Source organism: Mustelus asterias, chromosome 14, assembly GCF_964213995.1.
Source record: "Mustelus asterias chromosome 14, sMusAst1.hap1.1, whole genome shotgun sequence".
NCBI classification, from domain to species: Eukaryota; Metazoa; Chordata; class Chondrichthyes; order Carcharhiniformes; family Triakidae; genus Mustelus; species Mustelus asterias.
The window spans coordinates 3,170,259-3,191,962 of NC_135814.1; the positions used below are offsets into that span (position 1 = coordinate 3,170,259).

Consider the following 21,704-nt stretch of genomic DNA (forward strand, 5'->3'; position numbering starts at 1 on the left):
GCTGTGCCATACATTCTTTTGTCCATAATTAATCTGTTTTTCTTTCCAATTGTGGTCAGTGACAAAAAGGCAAACCTGCATTCACATCCCCCAATGTTTCATCCACCGTGAATTACCTAGAATGGCAGCGACTGGCCTGGAATCATACACAGCAGCCACTTTACACAGCAAGATTCTGTTATATATTAGATATTTTGGCTGGTATTACAAGACAAAAAATGAAGTGGTGCCACAATGTGGGTTTTGAACCAACTCAATGCAGATTTATTTAAGAGCTGTTGCCAGATTGAAGGCCGATATGGAAGAGAGATAAGAACGTATGAATGCCTCTGGCGACGTCACAGCACATCATGTGATTAATCACACAGAGATGTTTGCTTTACGATACGTAACATCCCTCCCCCTTTACTCCAGTAGTATGACAACAAACTTTTAAACATTAATGATTGCCCTCTATGTACACCAGGAGCAAGAGGGTAGCAAGAGAAAGAGTAGGCCCATTCAAGGACAATGGAGGGAAGTTATGCATGGAGCCAGGCAAGTGGGTGAGATCCTTAATGAGTACTTTGTATCAGTATTCACCAAGGAGAAGGACATGACAGATGAAGAGGTCAGGGTGTGTGAACACTCGAGAGAATGTCAATGTATCGAAGGAAGAAGCGTTGTGTATCCTAAATTGCATGAAGATAGTCAAGTCCCCGGGGCCGGATGAGATCTATCCCAGGTTACACTGGGAGGCAAGGGAAGAAATAGCTGGGGCTTTCACAGATATCTTCACATCCTCTTTGACCACAGAGGATATCTGTGAAGATAAGTTTAAAGGGAAAACTGGAAGTGTGCTGCTAAGGAGTCTAGGAAGGGTTTTTTTTCAACTTTAAAAGTCAGTTACCTGGGAGGATCACCCTCATTCTTCCACTGGAGCAAGCAGAGAGGGAGTGATTTGAGGCAGGAGTGCTGGTGAGAGATTTATTTATTTAGTCAGTTAGTGTGTTTTTTTTGGCCTTTACTTTTGTAGTAGTATTTTTCTTAAGTTTAAAGTGAAAACCGGAAGTGGGCTGCTAAGGAGTCTGGGAAGGGTTTTTTAAGCGCGCGAAGTATAAAAGGTAGGCTGCAATATACAGCGGGCAGCGTCGGGAGTGGGCAGTGGAGTGAGCAGGGAGCAGAGTGTGAGCTATAAGGGCTTTGGCTCACAGAGCTTTGGGGGACAGGACGAGCAGGGGTGGGTTTTTTCATTCTTGTTTACTTTTCTGTGTGCCTTGGTATAAAGGGGCAAATATGAGTGTGTTGTTCCCAGTGTAGGATGTGGGAGGTCCTCGAGGCACCTGGCCTCCCGGACATCAACATCTGTGAGGGGTGTGTTGAACTGCGGTTCCTGAGGGGCTGTGTTAACTGTGTTAAGGATCTGGAAGTGCAGCTCGAGGATCTTAGGCTGTTAAGGGAGAATAAGGAGGTGATAGACAAGAGCTATCATCAGGTGGTCACACCAGGGCCACGGGTGGAGGCCAAGTGGGTGACAGCCAGGAAGGGTAAAGCTCGGGTGATTGAGAGCACCCCGGTGGATGTGCCCCTACACAACAAGTACTCCTGCCTGAGTACTGTTGGGGGGGACAGCCCACCTGGGGGAAGCAGCAGTGGCCGTGTCTCCGGAGTGGAGTCCGGCCCTGTAACTCAGAGGGCTAAGGAAAAGGGGAGGAAGGCAGTGTTAATCGGGGACTCGACGGTAAGGGGGTCAGACAGGCGTTTTTGCGGACGCAGGCGGGAGTCTCGGATGGTGGTCTGCCTCCCTGGGGCCGGGATCCAGGATGTCGCTGGTCGACTCCCGGAAATCCTGAGGGGGGAGGGAGAGGAGCCAGAGGTAGTGGTACATATTGGTACTGCTGATGTGGGAAGGAAGGGGGAAGGGGTCATGAAAAGAGAGTATAGGGAATTAGGGAGACAGCTGAGAAGGAGGAAAGCAAAGGTAGTAATCTCAGGACTGCTGCCTGTGCCACGGGAGGGTGAGGGCAGGAATGGAGTGAGGTGGAGAATGAATGTGTGGCTGAGGGACTGGTGCAGGGGGCAGGGATTCAGGTTCCTGGACCATTGGGACCTCTTTAGGGGCAGGTGTGACCTGTACACAAAAAACGGGTGGCACTTGAATCCCAGGGGGACCAATATCCTGCCGGGAAGGTTGGCTAAGGCTACTGGGGAGAGTTTAAACTAGATAGGTTGGGGGGAGGGAATCGAGACGAGGTGACTGGGAGCGAGGAAGTTAGCTCGTAAACAGAGGAGAGTTATAGACGGTGCAAGCGGGAGGATGGATGGGGGATAGAGAAGGGGAGAGCTCAGACCAAAGGATTGAGATGTGTTTACTTTAATGCCAGGAGTATAGTGAATAAAGGGGATGAGCTCAGAGCGTGGATCGATGCCTGGAAGTGTGATGTGGTGGCCATTACGGAGACTTGGATGTCTTAGGGACAGGACTGGATACTACAGGTGCCGGGATACAGATGTTTCAGGAAGGACAGGGAGGGAGGCAAGCGATGGGGTGGAGTGGCACTGCTGATCAGGGATAGTGTCACAGCTGTAGAGAAGGTGTATGCTGTGGAGGGATTGTCTACAGAGTCTCTGTGGGTGGAAGTTCGGAGTGGGAAGGGGTTGATCACTTTGCTGGGAGTTTTCTATAGGCCACCCAATAGTGACAGGGAGGTGGAGGAGCAGAAGGGAAAGAGATCCTGGAGAGTTGCAATAATAGCAGAGTTGTTGTGATGGGAGACTTTAATTTCCCAAACATAGATTGGAATATCCCGAGGGTAAGAGGATTGGATGGGGAGGAGTTCATTAGGTGTGTTCAGGAGGGTTTCCTGACACAGCATGTGGACAAGCCTACAAGAGGAGAGGCTGTACTTGATCTGATACTGACCATGTGCCTGGACAGGTGTCAGATCTCTCTGTGGGAGAGCATCTTGGGGATAGCGATCATAACTCTATCTCCTTTATGCTTGCTGATGCGCGACAATAAGCACGTGGAACCAAGGCTTCGGTATTGAAGGCTTTAATAGAGTAACAATGGAACTACTAACACGAATACACCAGTTCAGACTGAAGGGGTCCTGCCGGAGCAGGGGGTCTTATACCTCGCCACCGGAGGCGGGACCCCACTGGAATGTGCCATGATAACTCTTATAACAGGTAAACACCCTAACCCAACAACATTGTACAACCCCCACAGTAACAACACCCTAGCCCAACAGTAACATAGTAACAACCCCCAGTGGTGAACCAACGATGGTTCACCACATTCACCCCTCCTTTAAGAACAAAAGGTGGCGGGGTGCAAGAAAAACAGGTCATATAAACAGACAAATCACAGGATTCACAAGTCCAGACGGTCTGGAGGACCGCACCGACGCTGCGATCTCCTCAACACCGGTTGCGAAACCGGAGCAGGTGCTTGTGGTGGCGCTCTTTCCAAAGCAACGTCTGGCTGCCCCCTCAAGGACTCCCGGGCCGGCCGGCCCTTGTGAGGCGATGGTGCAGGGGATCCTGGAACGTTTGGTGGTGGTGGTGGTGGTGATGATGGTGGCGCCGATCTCCGAGTCTCAGGCAAGCTGTACATGGGAGTAAAAGTGTTATGCACTGGTCCCGGTGCTGACCGCGCCACGTCTGGGGAAGCAATGAGGAGTAGTGGATTCGTGACTGGGGGAATAGGAGCGACAGGAGTTGCTACGTCCCCTGCGGGCGCCAGGTCTCTAATGGAGACAGTGTCCTCTCGCCCGTCAGGATATGCCACATAGGCATACTGAGGGTTGGCGTGGAGGAGTTGGACCGGTTCGACCAAGGGGTCGGACTTGCGAGCCCTCACATGTCGCCGCAGAAGGACGGGTCCTGGGTACGTCAACCAGGCTGGCAATGAGGTTCCCGAGGACGACTTCCGAGGGAATGAGAACATCCTCTCGTGGGGAGTAGCATTGGTTGCCGTACACAGGAGGGAGCGGATAGAATGGAGCGCATTTGGAAGGACCTCCTGCCAACGGGAGACTGGAAGGCCCCTGGATTTCAGTGCCAGTAGGACAGCCTTCCAGACTGTAGCATTCTCCCTTTCCACCTGTCCGTTACCCCTAGGGTTGTAGCTCGTGGTTCTACTAGAGGCAATCCCGAATGAGAGCAGGAATTGCCTCAAGTCGTTGCTCATGAACGACGAGCCCCTGTCGCTATGAATGTAGCAGGGGTACCCGAACAGGGTAAAAAGTTCACTGAAAGCCTTGATGACGGTGGCAGTCGACGTGTCCGCACAGGGGACAACAAACGGAAACCGGGAATACTCGTCTATTATGTTGAGGAAATAGACATTCCGATCCGTTGAGGGAAGGGGGCCCTTAAAATCCACACTCAGCCTCTCAAAAGGGCGAGTGGCCTTGACCAATTGTGCCCGGTCTGGTCGATAAAAGTGTGGTTTGCATTCTGCGCAAATCCGACAGCTTCTAGTCACTGACCTGACTTCCTCCACCGAGTAAGGCAGGTTGCGGGCTTTGACGAAGTGGTAGAGTCTGGTGACTCCAGGATGACACAGATCATTGTGGAGAGCCTTCAAGCGGTCCTCCTGCATGATGGCGCATGTTCCGCGCGAGAGGGCATCCGAGGGCTCATTGAGCTTCCCTGGACGATACATAATATCGTAATTATAGGTGGAGAGCTCAATTCTCCACCGCAAGATCTTATCGTTCTTGATCTTGCCCCTCTGCGTGTTGCTGAACATAAACGCCACGGATCGTTGATCCGTGATCAGGGTGAACCGCTTCCCTGCCAGGTAATGGCGCCAGTGTCTGACTGCCTCCACAATGGCCTGAGCCTCCTTCTCCACCGCTGAGTGCCGAATTTCTGGGCCTTGAAGGGTGCGGGAAAAGAACGCGACGGGCCTGCCTGCCTGGTTTAGTGTGGCGGCTAGGGCGAAATCAGATGCATCACTCTCCACCTGGAAAGGAATGGATTCATCCACCGCGTGCATCGTGGCTTTCGAGATGTCGCTCTTCAAAGCCTTGAAGGCCAATTGGGCCTCCGGCGTAAGTGGGAAGGTCGTGGACTTAATGAGCGGACGAGCTTTGTCCGCGTAGTTGGGGACCCACTGTGCATAATACGAAAAGAACCCGAGGCATCTCCTCAGTGCTTTCGTGCTAGCGGGCAAGGGAAGTTCAGTGAGTGGGCGCATACGGTCTGGATCAGGGCCAATGACCCCGTTTTCCACCACGTATCCGAGGATGGCTAACCTACGCATACGGAATACGCACTTCTCCCTGTTATAGGTCAGATTCAGGCGAGATGCAGTGCGCAGAAAGTGTTGGAGATTCGTGTCGTGGTCCTGCTGGTCATGGCCGCAGATGGTGACGTTATCCAGGTACGGGAAGGTAGCCCGCAACCCGTTCTGGTCCACCATTCGGTCCATAGCACGCTGGAAGACCGAGACCCCATTGGTGACACCAAATGGAACCCTGAGGAATTGGTATAGACGACCATCCGCCTCAAAAGCCGTATATTGTCGGTCCTCTGGGCGGATGGGGAGTTGATGGTAGGCGGACTTAAGGTCTATGGTAGAAAACACTCGGTACTGCGCAATCTGATTGACCATATCAGAAATGCGCGGGAGAGGATACGCATCCAGCTGCGTATAACGATTAATGGTCTGACTATAGTCGATGACCATCCGAGGTTTGTTCCCGCTTTTGACTACCACGACCTGCGCTCTCCACGGACTAGCACTGGCCTGTATGATCCCTTCCTTGAGGAGCCGCTGAACCTCAGATCTAATAAAGATCCGGTCCTCAGCGCTGTAACTTTTAGTAGCGATGGGCTTGCAGCCAGGTACCAGATTTTTAAAAAGGGATGGTGTAGTGATTTTCAGGGTGGATAGATTGCATGCGGGGCGCTTTGGGCAATTTGGAGGCTGCGGCTGATTCCCTACTGCCAGTGAAGGGAGTGGCCCACCATACTGTAGGATCACACTCTTCATGTGGACCATAAAGTTTAGTCCGAGGAGAATTGGCGCGCAAAGGTGAGGTAACACAAGGAGCCTGTATTGCTCGTAAATTGTGCCCTGTACCTCAAGAGTTACCATACATCGTCCTTGGATCGGTACAGACCGGGACCGTGATGCCATGGAAATTGTCTGCTTGGCAGGGAGAACCCGGAGTCCACACCTTTTAGCAGTTTCAGGGTGTATGAAACTTTCGGTGCTTCCACTGTCAAACAGACAATTCACAGTTCTACCACTAACCTTTATATCCATCATAGAATGTTCAAGTCTGTAGTGTCTGGTCTGATCCAGGGAGATCGACGCCACCGTTGGCCCCTGGGCATCACTGCATGCTGCCGATGTGGATGCTGAGGACCCCTGCTGGTCGCTCCTAGTCGTCGTGGACCATGATGGCCGCCCCCATGAATCGCACGTGGGTGAGGGCGCCAAGCGCAGCGACTCCTGGTGGTCTTCCTCCTCCTCTGTCAGCCACGATGGCGCCGTCCTGGGATCGCACGTGGTCGGACCTCGTGGGTACTGCGACGCCGAAGGAGATTGTCTCCGTTCTGGAGGGTTACAAGCTGCACTGCTGTTTTTAGGTTTGGACCTGCAGACTTTGCCGTAGTGGCCTTTTTTACCGCACTGGCTGCAGATTGCCGTTCTTGCCGGACACTGTTGCCGTGGATGCTTCGCCCCACCACAAAAATAGCATCGCTGGCCACCTGGAGCTGCCGCCGTCGTCGAATCGATCTGGGAGCGCGGGTTAGCGGGGCGAGGAGGGAGCTGAGCTTGCTCCAACCACGTTGACTGCACGTGGTCCTCGGGGTACAGCGCCAAGCTCTTCGACGCCGCTTCCAGCATCACGGCCATCTCCATTGCTTGGGTCAAGTCGAGTTTCCCCTTTTCCAGCAATTTAAGCCTGATGTACGAGGACCCTACCCCTGCTACGAACGCGTCTCGGGCGAGGTCGTACATATACTGTTCGGCTGATACGTCCTTACAATCGCAACCCCTGGCAAGCTGCAGGAGCTCATTGGCGTAGTCCTCCATGGTTTCGCCCGACTGCCGACGTCGTGTAGCGAGGAGGTAACGAGCATGTATCTCGTTGGGTGGCTTCGTGTATCTTTTTTTTAGGAGCTCGACGGCACCTGGGTAAATGGGAGCTGCACGAATGGCTAGGTAAATCGTGTCGCTTACCCTTGCGTGGAGGACCTGGAGTTTATCACTGTCTGTAGTGATAGCTACCGAGGCTGCCAGGTAGTCCTCAAAACACTTCCACCAATGGTCGAATGTGTTAGCTGCACCGACCGCACGTGGGTCCAGTGTCAGACGATCCGGTTTTAGAATCTGTTCCATACTCTCTGTTTTTTTTTCTTGTTGTACAGCTGTGAGTTTTCTGTTACTCTATTAAATTGAACATAGAACATAGAACATTACAGCGCAGAACAGGCCCTTCGGCCCACGATGTTGCACCGACCAGTTAAAAAAAAACTGTGACCCTCCAACCTAAACCAATTTCTTTTCGTCCATGAACCTATCTACGGATCTCTTAAACGCCCCCAAACTAGGCGCATTTACTACTGATGCTGGCAGGGCATTCCAATCCCTCACCACCCTCTGGGTAAAGAACCTACCCCTGACATCGGTTCTATAACTACCCCCCCTCAATTTAAAGCCATGCCCCCTCGTGCTGGATTTCTCCATCAGAGGAAAAAGGCTATCACTATCCACCCTATCTAAACCTCTAATCATCTTATATGTTTCAATAAGATCCCCTCTTAGCCGCCGCCTTTCCAGCGAAAACAATCCCAAATCCCTCAGCCTCTCCTCATAGGATCTCCCCTCCATACCAGGCAACATCCTGGTAAACCTCCTCTGCACCCTCTCCAAAGCCTCCACATCCTTCCTGTAATGTGGGGACCAGAACTGCACACAGTACTCCAAGTGCGGCCGCACCAGAGTTGTGTACAGTTGCAACATAACGCTACGACTCCTAAATTCAATCCCCCTACCAATAAACGCCAAGACACCATATGCCTTCTTAACAACCTTATCTACTTGATTCCCAACTTTCAGGGATCTATGCACACATACACCTAGATCCCTCTGCTCCTCCACACTATTCAAAGTCCTCCCGTTAGCCCTATACTCAACACATCTGTTATTCCTACCAAAGTGAATTACCTCACACTTCTCCGCATTAAACTCCATCCGCCACCTCTCGGCCCAACTTTGCAACCTGTCTAAGTCTTCCTGCAAACTACGACACCCTTCCTCACTGTCTACCACACCACCGACTTTGGTGTCATCAGCAAATTTGCTAATCCACCCAACTATACCCTCATCCAGATCATTAATAAATATTACAAACAGCAGTGGCCCCAAAACAGATCCCTGAGGTACACCACTTGTAACCGCACTCCATGATGAATATTTACTATCAACCACCACCCTCTGTTTCCTATCCGCTAGCCAATTCCTGATCCAATTTCCTAGATCACCCCCAATCCCATACATCTGCATTTTCTGCAGAAGCCTACCATGGTGAACCTTATCAAACGCCTTACTAAAATCCATATATACCACGTCCACTGCCTTGCCCCCATCCACCTCCTTGGTCACTTTCTCAAAAAACTCAATAAGGTTAGTAAGGCACGACCTACCTGCCACAAAACCATGCTGACTATCACCTATCAATTCATTACTCTCCAAATAACTATAAATCCTATCCCTTATAATTTTTTCCAACATCTTGCCGACAACAGAAGTGAGACTCACCGGTCTATAATTCCCGGGGAAGTCTCTGTTCCCCTTCTTAAACAATGGGACAACATTTGCTAACCTCCAATCTTCTGGTACTATACCAGAGGCCAACGACGACCTGAAGATCAGAGCCAGAGGCTCTGCAATCACTTCTCTTGCCTCCCAGAGAATCCTTGGATAAATCCCATCCGGACCAGGGGATTTATCTATTTTCAGACCCTCCAGAATATCCTGCACATCCTCCTTATCAACTGTAATACTGTCTATTCTACTCCCTTGCAACCCAGTGTCCTCCTCAGCTATATTCATGTCCCCTTGCGTGAACACCGAAGAGAAATATTGGTTCAATGCTTCACCAATCTCCTCCGGTTCCACACATAACTTCCCTCTGCCATCTATAACTGGCCCTAAACTTGCCCTAACCAACCTTCTGTTCTTGACATACCTATAGAACGCCTTAGGATTCTCTTTAACCCTATCCGCCAAAGTCTTCTCATGTCCCCTTTTAGCCCTTCTAAGCTCGCTCTTCAACTCCCTCTTAGCCAATCTAAAGCTTTCTAGTGCACTACCCGAGTGCTCACGTCTCATCCGAACATAAGCCTCCTTTTTCTTTTTAACCAACAAACAATGCGCGACAATAAGCACGTGGAACCAAGGCTTCGGTATTGAAGGCTTTAATAGAGTAACAATGGAACTACTAACACGAATACACCAGTTCAGACTGAAGGGGTCCTGCCGGAGCAGGGGGTCTTATACCTCGCCACCGGAGGCGGGACCCCACTGGAATGTGCCATGATAACTCTTATAACAGGTAAACACCCTAACCCAACAACATTGTACAACCCCCACAGTAACAACACCCTAGCCCAACAGTAACATAGTAACAACCCCCAGTGGTGAACCAACGATGGTTCACCACACTTGCATTGGAGAAAGAGAGGATCAGGCAAGCTAGGAAAGTGTTTATATGGAGTAAGGGGAAATCTGAAGACATAAGGCAGCAAATTAGAGGAGTAAATTGGAAGGAGGTATTCTCGGGGAAATCTACTGAAGAGAGGTGGCAGTTTTTCAAGGAATGTCTGTATAGAGTTCTACAGGACAATGTTCCGAGCAGATAGGGAGGAGGTGGTAGGTTAAAGGAACCGTGGTGCACGAAAGCTGTGCGAGACCTAGTCGAGAAGAAAAGGAAAGCATACAAAAGGTTGAGAGAGCTTGGCAAAAATAGGGATCTAGATGTGTATACGGCTTGTAGGAAGGGACTAAAGAAGGAAATTAGGAGAGCCAGAAGGGGTCACGAGAAGGCCTTGGCGAGTAGAATTAGGGAAAACCCTAAGGCGTTCTATAAATATGTGAAGAGTAAAAGGATGAGACGAGAAGGAATAGGGCCTATAAAACGTGAAGGCGGGAAAATCTGTACGGAACCAGTAGAAATGGCAGAGGTGCTTAATGAGTATTTTGCCTCGGTTTTCACAGTGGAGAAGGACATGGGTGGATGTACTGTGGGCTTGCAGTGGACTGAAAAGATTGAGTATGTGTACTTTAACAAAGAGGTTGTGCTGGAATCTTTGAATGGCATCAAGATAGATAAGTCGCCGGGTCCGGATGGGATGTACCCCAGGTTACTGTGGGAGGCGAGGGAAGAGATTGCAGAGCCTCTGGCGATGATCTTTGCGTCGTCGATGGAGACGGGAGAGGTGCCGGAGGATTGGAGGATTGCGGATGTGGTCCTATTTTCAAGAAGGGGAATAGGGATAGCCCAGGAAATTACCGACCGGTGACTCTAACCTCAGTGGTTGGTAAGCTGATGGAGAAGATCCTGAGGGACAAGATTTATGAGCATTGAGAGAGGTTTAGTATGCTCAAGAATACTCAGCATGGCTTTGTCAAGGGAAGATCGTGCCTTACGGGCCTGATGGAGTTCTTTGAAAATGTGACTAAACACATTGACGAAGGGAAAGCGGTAGATGTGGTTTATATGGATTTTAGCAAGGCGTTCGATAAGGTCCCCCGTGCAAGGGCATGGGATCCAAGGGGCTGCTGCCCTGTGGATCCAGAACTGGCTTGCCCAAAGGAGGCAGAGAGTGTGTATAGATGGGTCTTTTTCTAATTGGAGGTCGGTCACCAGTGGTGTGCCCCAGGGATCTGTTCTGGGACCCTTGCTGTTTGTCATTTTCATAAATGACCTGGATGAGGAAGTGGAGGGATGGGTTGGTAAGTTTGCCGACGACACAAAGGTTGGTGGGGTTGTGGATAGTCTGGAGGGATGTCAGAAGTTACAGAGGGACATAGATAGGATGCAAGACTGGGCGGAGAAGTGGCAGATGGACTTCAACCCAGATAAATGCGTCATGGTCCACTTTGGCAGGTCAAATGGGATGAAGGAGTACAATATAAAGGGAAAGACTCTTAGTACTGTAGAGGATCAGAAGGACCTTGGGGTCCGGGTCCATAGGACTCTAAAATCGGCCCCGCAGGTGGAGGAGGTGGTTAAGAAGGCGTATGGTGTGCTGGCCTTTATCAATCGAGGGATTGAGTTTAGGAGTCCGGGGATAATGATGCAGCTATATAAGACCCTCGTCAGACCCCACTTGGAGTACTGTGCTCAGTTCTGGTCACCTCATTACAGGAAGGATGTGGAAAAGATTGAAAGGGTGCAGAGGAATTTTACAAGGATGTTGCCTGGATTGAGTGGCATGCCTTATGAGGATAGGCTGAGGGAGCTTGGTCTTTTCTCCTTGGAGAGACGTAGGATGAGAGGAGACCTAATAGAGGTATATAAGATGTTGAGAGGCATAGATCGGGTGGACTCTCAGAGGCTTTTTCCCAGGGTGGAAATGGCTGCTACGCGAGACACAGGTTTAAGGTGCTGGGGGGTAGGTACAAGGGAAATGTTGGGGGGAAGTTTTTCACACAGAGGGTGGTGGGCGAGTGGAATCGGCTGCCGTCAGTGGTGGTGGAGGCAAACTCAATAGGGTCTTTTAAGAGACTCCTGGATGAGTACATGGGACTTGATAGGATGGAGGGTTATAGGTAGGCCTAAAAGGTAGGGATATGTTCGGCACAACTTGTGGGGCCGAAGGGCCTGTTTTGTGCTGTAATTTTCTACGTTTCTATGTTTCTATAACAGATATTTTCACATCCTCTTTGACCACAGGCAAGGTTCTAGAGGTCTGGAGAATAGCCAATGTTGGTCCCTTGTTTAAGAAAGGAAGCAGGGATAATCCAGCAAGTTATAGGCTGGTGAGACTGATGTCGGTGGTGGGGAAGCTTTTGGAGAAGATACTGAGGGACAAGATATATGCACATTTGGAAGAAAATGGACCAGTTAGTGACAGGCAGCATGGTTTTGTACGGGAAAATCATGTCTCACCAACTTGATTGAGTTTTTTGAAGAGGTGACAAAGATAATTGATGAGGGAAGGGCTGTGGATGTCGTTCATATGGAATTTAGTAAGGCGCTTGACAAGGTCCCACATGGCAGACTGGTACAAAAACTAAAACAAACATGGGATTCGGGGTGGGCGAGCAAGATGGATACAGAACTGACTTGGTTATAGGAGACAGAGAATAGCGGTGGAAGGGTGTTTTTCAGAGTGGATGTCTGTGACTAATGGTGTTCCACAGGGATCAATGCTGGGAACACTATGTTTGTAGTATCGATAGATCATCCGGAGGAAAATGGGAGGGGTCTGATTAGTAGGTTTGCGGATGACACAAAGATTGGTGGAGTTGCTGATAGTGCTAAGGATTGTCAGAGGATACAACAGGATATAGAGAGATTGGAGACTTGGGCATAAAAATGGCAGATGGAATTTAACCCAGACAAATGCAAGGTGATGTGTTTTGGAGGATCAAATTTAGGTGTGTACTATACCATAAATGGCAAAACGCTTAGGAACATTAACATACAGAGGGATCTGGGAATGCAGGTCCACAGTTCCCTAAAAGTTCCCATAAAGGTGGCCAAGGTGATTAAAAAGGCTTATGGCATGCTTGCCTTCATCAGCCAGGGCATTGAGTGTAGGAGTTGGGAAATCATGTTGCAGCTCTATAAAACTTTGGTTAGTCGCATTTAGAGTATTGCGTGCAGCTCTGGTCACCACACTACCAGAAGAATGTGGAAGCTTTGGAGAGAGTGCAAAGAAGGTTCACCAGGATATTGCCTGGTCTCGAGGGTGTTGGCTATGAGGAGAGGTTAAGTAAACTAGGATTGTTTTCATTGGAAAGTCGGAGGCTGAGGGGAGACCTGATCGAGGTCTACTAAATTATGAGAGGCACAGACAGGGTGGATAGTCAGAGGCTTTTCCAAGGGTGGAAGTGTCAATTACAGGTTCAAGGTGAGGGGGGGAAAGTTTAAGGGAGATGTGTGGGGGCTGTTTTTCATGCAGAGAGTGGTGGGTGCCTGGAATGCGCTGCCAGAGGAGATAGTGGAAGCAGGCACATTAGCAACATTGAAGATGCATCTGGATGGGCACATGAATAGGGAGGGAATAGAGGGATACGGACTGAGTAAGGACAGAAGGGTTTTTCAGTTTAGTTAGGGCATCATTATTGGCACAGGCTTGGAGGACTGAAGGGTTGTTCCTGTGCTATACTTTTCTTTGTACTTTGTTTTATTAGTTACATTACCAAGTATTATTATCTACACATATACAAGAGTCTTTTTGGTGGACATCAATTTTGTTTTGGTAAGGTACGATGTCCCAGAGTCTGATCTTTGACATCCTCAGTAGCTTATTCCTCATGTATATCAGGTGCTTCATCTTATGAAGTTGCTTCATTGTCAACTTCCAGACATTTTGGATTTTCTACTGGAGTAGAATCTGAACTTCGTTCTGTAGTAATATTTGATTCAGGCATTTCCTAATCTTGAGTGTCTGACGTAAGCCTTTCTGATACTGTTCCCACTAATTCACTTTTTGAAGCGACAATTTGACTCTTGTGTCTCCGCTATATTCTCTCATCATCAAGTTGTACTGTATGAGAAATTGGACTGTCTTAGCTAGAATGGTTCCAGGTACTACTCACTTGTAGAGTAGTTTCTCACTCAAACTCTTTCTCCTTGTTTAAAACTCTTCTTCAATGTTTGTTCACGGCGAGTAACTTGTGCTTGTTGTTGTTGCTCTATTATAGTAGTGTCAGGTAGCGTGATTAGATCAAATTTAGTTCTCAGTTTCCATCCCAGGAATAACACTGCTGATGAATCTTGTGTGCTGGCATGAGCCATGTTCGGATAGGACATGAGAAAGTTGTTTACTCTCCTGGATGGCCAACCTTTGTCTTCTGATGCTTTGAAGACATGTTTAAGTGACTGCCAACCCGTTAGTGGATGGATGATATAGGACAGTCCTTATGTGTTGTATATGATTGATCTTAAGGCAATTCCTGGGATGTGAATTGTGCCCCATTATCGCTGACTAGTTGTTTGAGCTGTCAAAATCTTGCAAACAATTCATCCAACTCCTCTATGGTTCTTTCCATCGTAGTGGATTTCATCATCCTGACTTTGATCCGCTTTGAATGCACATCCACTAGGATAAGAAACATATTTGGGGCGATTCTCCCATCCCGCTGCACTACAAAATAGCGCAGTGGGCCAGGAGAGTCCAGCACCGCCCGATTCGTGGGATCTGCACTGGGCTTCACGCGTCTATAGCATCTCCTGGCGTCGGATCTCTGTGGCATCAGCTTCACGGCAGAAATCAGAATAAATTATTTAAATACTAATTTAAATATATTATTTTAAATACAATTAGCGGGCCCGGGGCTGAAATCTCTGGGCCCACTAACCTCTCCCCCACAGCCAGAGTGCTTCACTCCAGCAGGGTTTACTCGAGCTCGGGAGCTGGTGGCCCGACCCCGCTGGAGTAAAGGGAGGGCAAATGGGGCCCCTCAGAGGGTTGGGCAGCGGGGGGTGGGGGGAGGGGGGGGGGTGTGGGGGGGGGGGGGGGGGGGGTGGTTACAGAGTGTGGGAGATTCTTCTCTGAACTCCCACTGAAGAAACCAGTGCGATTTACTCAATTTTTCACATGAATTTGACAGAGGTTTTTGAGGAGAATTCCGCTCATAGCCTTCAATGGGTCCCGCAAAGTTGATGTTTATCCTCCGCCAAAGCCAATTCCACAGGTGAAGTGGCTGTAGAGGTGGAATATTCCATAATTTAGCACCACATTGTCTTCTACTTGTGAGTCAAGTCCTGGCCAAAAGTAGCTTCATGCACTCTGCTCCACTCCTGGATGAGCTTCGTGCAGTTGATCCAAGATTTGGCTTTGTAATCCTGGAGGAATGATCACGCCAAACCCTCATAACAATACTCTACTTTCCACTGTTAATTCAACTTCAACTGTGTCTATTATGTGATCTCGATAAATGATGAATGATCTGAAAAATCCACATTTTTCCTTCTTCACATGGTGGTTGTACTTCTCTTGATGCTCCAGTGTTTCCTAAGTTTTGTAAATGTTCCTAGTCATTTTTGCCTGTGATTAGAATGTCATCCAAATAACACTGAACACCGCTTAAGATTTGGCCCATTGAATTCTGGATTCTTATGAACTCATGAACTTATATAAGAAAATAAGAACATAAGAACTCGGAGCAGGAGTTGGCCATCTGACCCCTCGAGCCTGCTCCACCATTTAATAATTTAATAAGACTCAGCTCCACTTATTGACAGTGCCGATGTTATTCCAAATGGTAGGTGCTTATATCGTTATATCGGAACGATCCCTTGTGGGTAACAATATCAGCGGTTGCGACTCAGTTGCCACCTTCATTATTTTGATTATCTCTATTAAATCTCCCCTTAACCTTTGCTTTAAGGAGAACGATCCCTGGGTTGAAGGAGGAACATTGGCCAAGGCACCATGAAATCTGCTGCTCTTATTGAAATTTAAAACTGCCCTTGAAATATTTAAATAACATCTGAGCCATTTCCAGAAACTGCCCTGAGTTTTATACCTCATCCGAAAGGTAGCCCTTCTACCAGTGCCACATCAGCTTAGGTTATCTCCTCAAATCTCTGGACTAGAATCTGAATCTTTGCTTCTCTGCACCGCACAACTTGATCCTAGGCCTTAGTCTTGAAGTACCTGGCCCTTGTCAGATGATATGTGGTTCCGGATGAAGTTTCTCTCCAATCATCCTCTTTGGGTTAGAGTCTTGTCACTGTTTATTACCTCACTGCCAAACCATGATACACATCATTCAGGTAAATCAGAGGCTTGGATCTGGGTTCTATTGGCACATGACAAGTGAGTGAGTGTGCGAGGAGATGGTGAGTGTATGAGGAGTATGAGTGTGTGAAGAGGGAGTGAGTGAAGTGAGTGAATGTGTGAGGAGAGAGTGAGTGAAGACAGAATGACTTGCGATAATCAATGTGTGTGAGGCTGTGAGAAAAGCATAAAATAGTGAAGAGAATGAATGTGTGAGGTAACAGTGAGTAAGAGGAGGAAGTGAATATTCTGAAAATCTCCATGTATGGGAGAACATGAGTGTTCTGAACTGATTTTGAGTATGGGCTAATCTCCTTGCTTGTTGACAGTTTTTGTTCAATGCCCTATCCCTCCCTGATGATAGCCATGTTACAGTGCGGTTTGTGTAACCAGCCATGGGGACATTGCCCTGCGAAGTGAGTGTGTGAACAGGACCAGGCCCACATGTGATGCCCTTATCTGGGTATTCTTGCTGCCGAAGTTCACCTATGAGGAATAGGTACTTGGCTGACATTTTGGAGGGGTTTCAGTAACTATGGAACGCATATCCCAGTGAGGGTTCTCAGTGAAGTAAGATTTGAACTCTCCTTTTGGATGAATTTCTCTTTCTCTTTCTCTATTTTTCCCCTATTGCCAGGCAATAAATGAAGCATTGCTGACTGAGAAGAAGGACAGACAACACAGAGCAGAAGAACTAAAGTTCAAGGATACTGAGCTCCTGTCGCTGGCTGAATCTTTAACACAGTATGTCATACTCTGTGAAGGTCTTTCTAATTGTCTGTTGCTACCCATCATATTTTACAATTTCCCTGGTTAATAATTAGTTCACTGGTGGAGGCTGCATTCTGAGTCAGAAGGTGCAGGATTCAAATCCCACTCCAGAGATCATGAGCAAGTGGAGGCCTGAGTTCAGGCTCTGCCTGAATTCTGCATTGACAGCCAGCAAGATCTTTGCATTCAGTGGGTAGCCATTGACCCCCACCCCTCCCAAAAAGCCTTCCACCGTGCAAGACCATCTACTCCATCAGCTGGCTAGAAAAATGGTTACAGATCAAGCATTGTCCTCTGTTAATTAGGCTGCAAACGCTCACCATTTTCCCAGGAAGAGATTGAAGATAAAACAATCATTCAGTTATTTGGAGTTTCAGGAAAGCTCAACCCAGATAACACTCATACTCTGACTGCTCTGGAAGCTGCAAAATGTGTTAAAGGTGAAATGGGATGATTTTCTTTCTGTAGATACAGCAGTGACAAAGCTAACGATATTTAGAGTCAGTATTTGATATTGGAATGAGCTCTACCCTATCAGTAGGTTGGACAGTTTCATCTCCCTAATGCAGCCTTCTGCTGTTAAGTACCAGCTACTCCTCAGCAAGTATACAAAATACATCCAGGAAGGCTGACACTGAGACACCCTGGGACAGTACAGAATCGGACAGGAGTGAATTGCCTTCTTTTACCTACTGTGTATTGTGTGTGTATGTTGCACACACACACACATACACACACACACACATGGACACAACACATACACACACGCATGCCCTGGTTTTCCGAATCAATAGTTCACCGAGTACCATTCACCATACCAGACGAGAGTGAGTCTTTTTTTTACTCAGTGTTCACTGTGGGTTTAATATGTGGTGTTGGTCATCAGTTTTTTTCACCACTAGATGGGGATCCATACATTCCTTCTTCTGATCAGTGAGTTGTATTTGGATCAGAACCTATGTTATCCATTCTCTTGCTAACCTTGTGGTTATCATTGTTATACACACTGAATAATACAAATTACTGCTGCATTATTTGCACTAACCAAAATCCAGGGCTTAGCAACACAATCAACAGGTTAATATGAGTAGTTGAAGTGAGTAAGTCCAGTAGCAGTTCTACTCCTGGACGAACAAAGGCCAAAACGTTGTCTGATTTCAAGAAGAAATTAGATATAGCTCTTGAGGCTAAAGAGATTAAGGGATATGGCGGGAAGGCAGGATCAGGATATTGAATTTGGTGATCAGTCATGATCAAAATGAATGGTGGAACAGGCTCGAGGGGCCAAATGGGCTACTCCTGCTTCTAGTTTCTATGTTTCTATGAACAAACCTAAGGCTATTGAATCACATCATGGCAAATTGTGAAATTGAATTCAATGTGTTTGTTATTTGTGGTCGAGAGCCAGGATAAAATTATTCTGAGACTTGTTTTATTCTAAAAACCAAACTGGTTTACTAATTACCCAGTTTGACCATTATGTGATTCGAGTCCCACATTGGAGAGAAAGGGTTAAATTCTGAACTGTCCAATGCTTCACTTCCCTGGGGATTCTGGGTTTGCCCCATAGGGAGGATTAGAGCATCTCATTCTGACTTCACTCCATCCACCTCATGTTACAATTGCCCCCTTCCTCTGGGCAGGTACTCATGTCCCGCGATCAACCCCTGTACTCGTTGATCTACATTGACTCCCAGTCAAGCAGCATCTTGATTTCAAAATTCTCATTCTTCTTTGCAAATCTCTTCATGGCGTCGCCTCTCCTGATCTCTGTAATCTGCTCAAGTCCCACAACCCTCTGAGGCATTTACTTTTCTCTAACTCTGGTCTCTTCTGTTCCACCTTTCACAGCTGGGCCTTCAATTGCCTCGGCCCCAAACCTTGGAATTCCCTCCCTAAAACTCTCCGTCTCATTTCCCTCCTTTAAGATAGATCTTAAAGCCATCAGGTTTGACAAGACTCCAGGATGGTATGTTGCCTCTCTGGTGCAAGGATCAAAGATGTCTCAGAGCGGCTATAGGACATTCTGGTGAGGGAGCATTAACAGCCAGTTGTCGTGGTACGCATTGGTGCTATTATTGGTATTATTTTAAACACCCTCCAAACATTCCAGTTTAATGAGATAAACAAGAACAGGAGCCAGTTCTTTAATTCATTCAACAATCTCCCTTTATTTAACACTTCAGGTACCAACTCAAATTTAAACAGTTGCAACTCTTTTAACTCTTTTACTGAACTTTAACTCTTAACTGAGCTAACTCTTACAATGGTGAATCTCTATAGAGTTATTGTTGGCAAAGGACTGTACATGTCTTTTATCTACAAATTCCTTCACTTGCTTCCAGAATATTCTCTATCATCCAGCCAATTGTGTAACCAGAAATCAACCGCACGGCTCAAACAGCGAATGAAATTACTTGCAAATGATGCCATTATGCTTAGTTCAAATTGGCATGTCTTACCCATTACTGAGGCCACCAAGTTTACTGGAAAATAAACAACTTCCCATATTTTGGCAACACAGGAAGCTTCAGATCCCTGACTCAGAGTCATTTTACGATATCTGGTATCTGGTTTTAATTATAAATTGACCAAAGATCCCAGTATGTTTAATTCTCAGCCATAATAGCCATTTTAAAGTCAATATTGCCAATTTTATTGTTAAAATCATTGTTGTAGTTGTTCTTTCTCTGTCTACAGTACCAATGACATAGGTTGAAAAGAGGGTTGAGGACCTAAAAGCTGAATATAGGGTGTTTGAAAGTAAATTGAAAAGTAGGACCTCAAAAGTAGTGATTTCCGAATTACCAGCATTGCCACATGCTAGTCAGAGTAGAAATAGCAGAATTTATCAAATGAATGCATGGCTTGAAAGATGATGCAAGGGGAAGGTTTCAGATTCCTGGGACATTGGGACGGTTTTGGATGAGGTGGGACCAGTACAAACAGGACAGGTTACACCTATCCAGGACTGGGACTGATGTCCTGGGGGGAATATTTGCTAATGTGGTTGAGAGTTTAAGCTAGAATGGTAAGGGGATGGGAACCTCAACAGGGTGACAAGAAAAGAGAGAATAAATATGGAGTCCATTTGGGTAGAGGTTAATAAAAAAGCAAGGGAAAAAAGACATTGGTAAGAGCAGTGTGTAGATCCCCAAACAGTAGCCACATTGTAGGAAAGAGTACAGATAATAGGAGTGTGTAAAAAGAATAGATCAGTAAATATCGATGAGTTTAATCTTCATATTGATTGGGTGAATCAAGTTGGAAATGATAGCAGAGATCCCAGCACTGATCCCTGCGGAACACCACTAGTTACAGACCTCCATTCAGAAAAACACCCTTCCACCGCTACCTTCTGTCTTCTATGACCAAGTTCTGAATCCATCTCGTTAGTTCACCCCTGATCCCATGAGATTTAATCTTTTGCACCAGCCTGCCACAAGGGACCTTTTCAAATGTCTTACTAAAGTCCATGTAGGCAACATTCACAAACCTTCCCATGTCAATCATTTTTGTCACCTCCTCAAAAAACTCAATTAAATTAGTGAGACATGACCTCCCACAAATCAAACCATGCTGTCTGTTGCTAACAAGACCATTGAGTTCCAAATGTGTATAGATCCTATTCCTAAGAATCTTCTCCAACAGTTTCCCTATCACTGACGTCAAGCTCACTGGCCTATAATTATACATGATGTGGAGTTGCCGGCGTTGGACTGGGGTAGGCACAGTAAGTAGTCTCACAACATCAGGTTAAAGTCCAACAGATTTAACTGATAGCACGAGCTTCCGGAGCACTGCCTGTTCATCAGGTGAGTGTAGGATTTGTTTCACAAACAGGGCATATATAGACACAAACTCAATTACAAGATAATGGTTGGAATGCGAGTCTTAACATATAATCAAGCCTTTACAGGTGCAGACAATGTGAGTGAAGAAAGGGTTAAGCACAGGTTAAAGAGGTGTGAATTGTCTCCTGCCAGGACTGTGAGATTTTGCAAGCCCAGGCAGGTCTTGGGGGTTACAGATAGTGTGACATGAACACAAGATCCCGGTTGAGGCAGTCTTCATGTGTGCGGAACTTGGCTATCAGTTTCTGCTCAGCAATTCTGCTTTGTCGTGTGTCGTGAAGGCCGCCTTGGAGAACGCTTACCCGAAGATCAGAGGCTGAATGCCCTTGACTGCTGAAGTGTTCCCCGACAGGAAGGGAACACTCCTGCCTGGTGACTGTCCAGTGGTGTCCACTCATCCGTTGTCGTAGCGTCTGCACGGTCTCACCAATGTACCATGTCGATGATCGGGCACGTCTTGCAGAGGTTGCTGTGGCAGGGTTGTGTGGTGTCGTGGTCACTGTTCTCCTGAAGGCTGAGTAAATTGCTGCGGACAGTAGTTTGTTTGAGGTTGTGCGGTTGTTTGAAGGCAAGTAGTGGGGGTATGGGGATAGCTTTGGCGAGATGTTCGTCTTCATTGATGACATGTTGAAGGCTCCAGAGAAGATGTTGTAGCTTCTCAGTTCTGGGGAAGTACTGGACGACGAAGGGTACTCTGGCCGCAGTGTCCCGTGGTTGTCTTCTGAGGAGGTCTGTACGGTTTTTCACTGTGGCGCGTCGGAACTGTCGATTGATGAGTTGAGCACCATATTCTGTTCTTACAAGAGTGTCTTCCAGCATCTGTAGGTGTCTGTTGCAATCCTCCACATCTGAGCAGATCCTGTGTATACGGAGGGCTTGTCCGTAGGGGATGGCTTCTTTAACGTGTTTAGGGTGGAAGCTGGAGAAGAGGAGTACCGTGAGGTTATCCGTGGGCTTGCATGGGACACCCCCACTACTTGCCTTCAAACAAACCATTGTACGCAGCAAACTACCCAGCCTTCAGGAGAACAGTGACCACGACACCACACAACCCTGCCACAGCAACCTCTGCAAGATGTGCCGGATCATCGACATGGATGCCATCATCTCACA

The 21,704-nt window shown here is 47.5% G+C and overlaps 1 protein-coding gene across 3 annotated transcripts in view; it reads left to right on the forward strand.

Annotated features, from left to right (window-relative positions):
• LOC144503442 (uncharacterized) overlaps window positions 1–21,704 on the forward strand; it is a 76,941-nt gene that overhangs the window by 44,527 nt on the left and 10,710 nt on the right. For all 3 annotated transcript variants that reach the window (XM_078227761.1, XM_078227759.1, XM_078227760.1), the window contains exon 10: window positions 16,604–16,710. In XM_078227761.1, coding sequence (XP_078083887.1) covers window positions 16,604–16,710 — 107 coding nt within the window. The remainder of the gene's footprint in view (window positions 1–16,603; window positions 16,711–21,704) is intronic.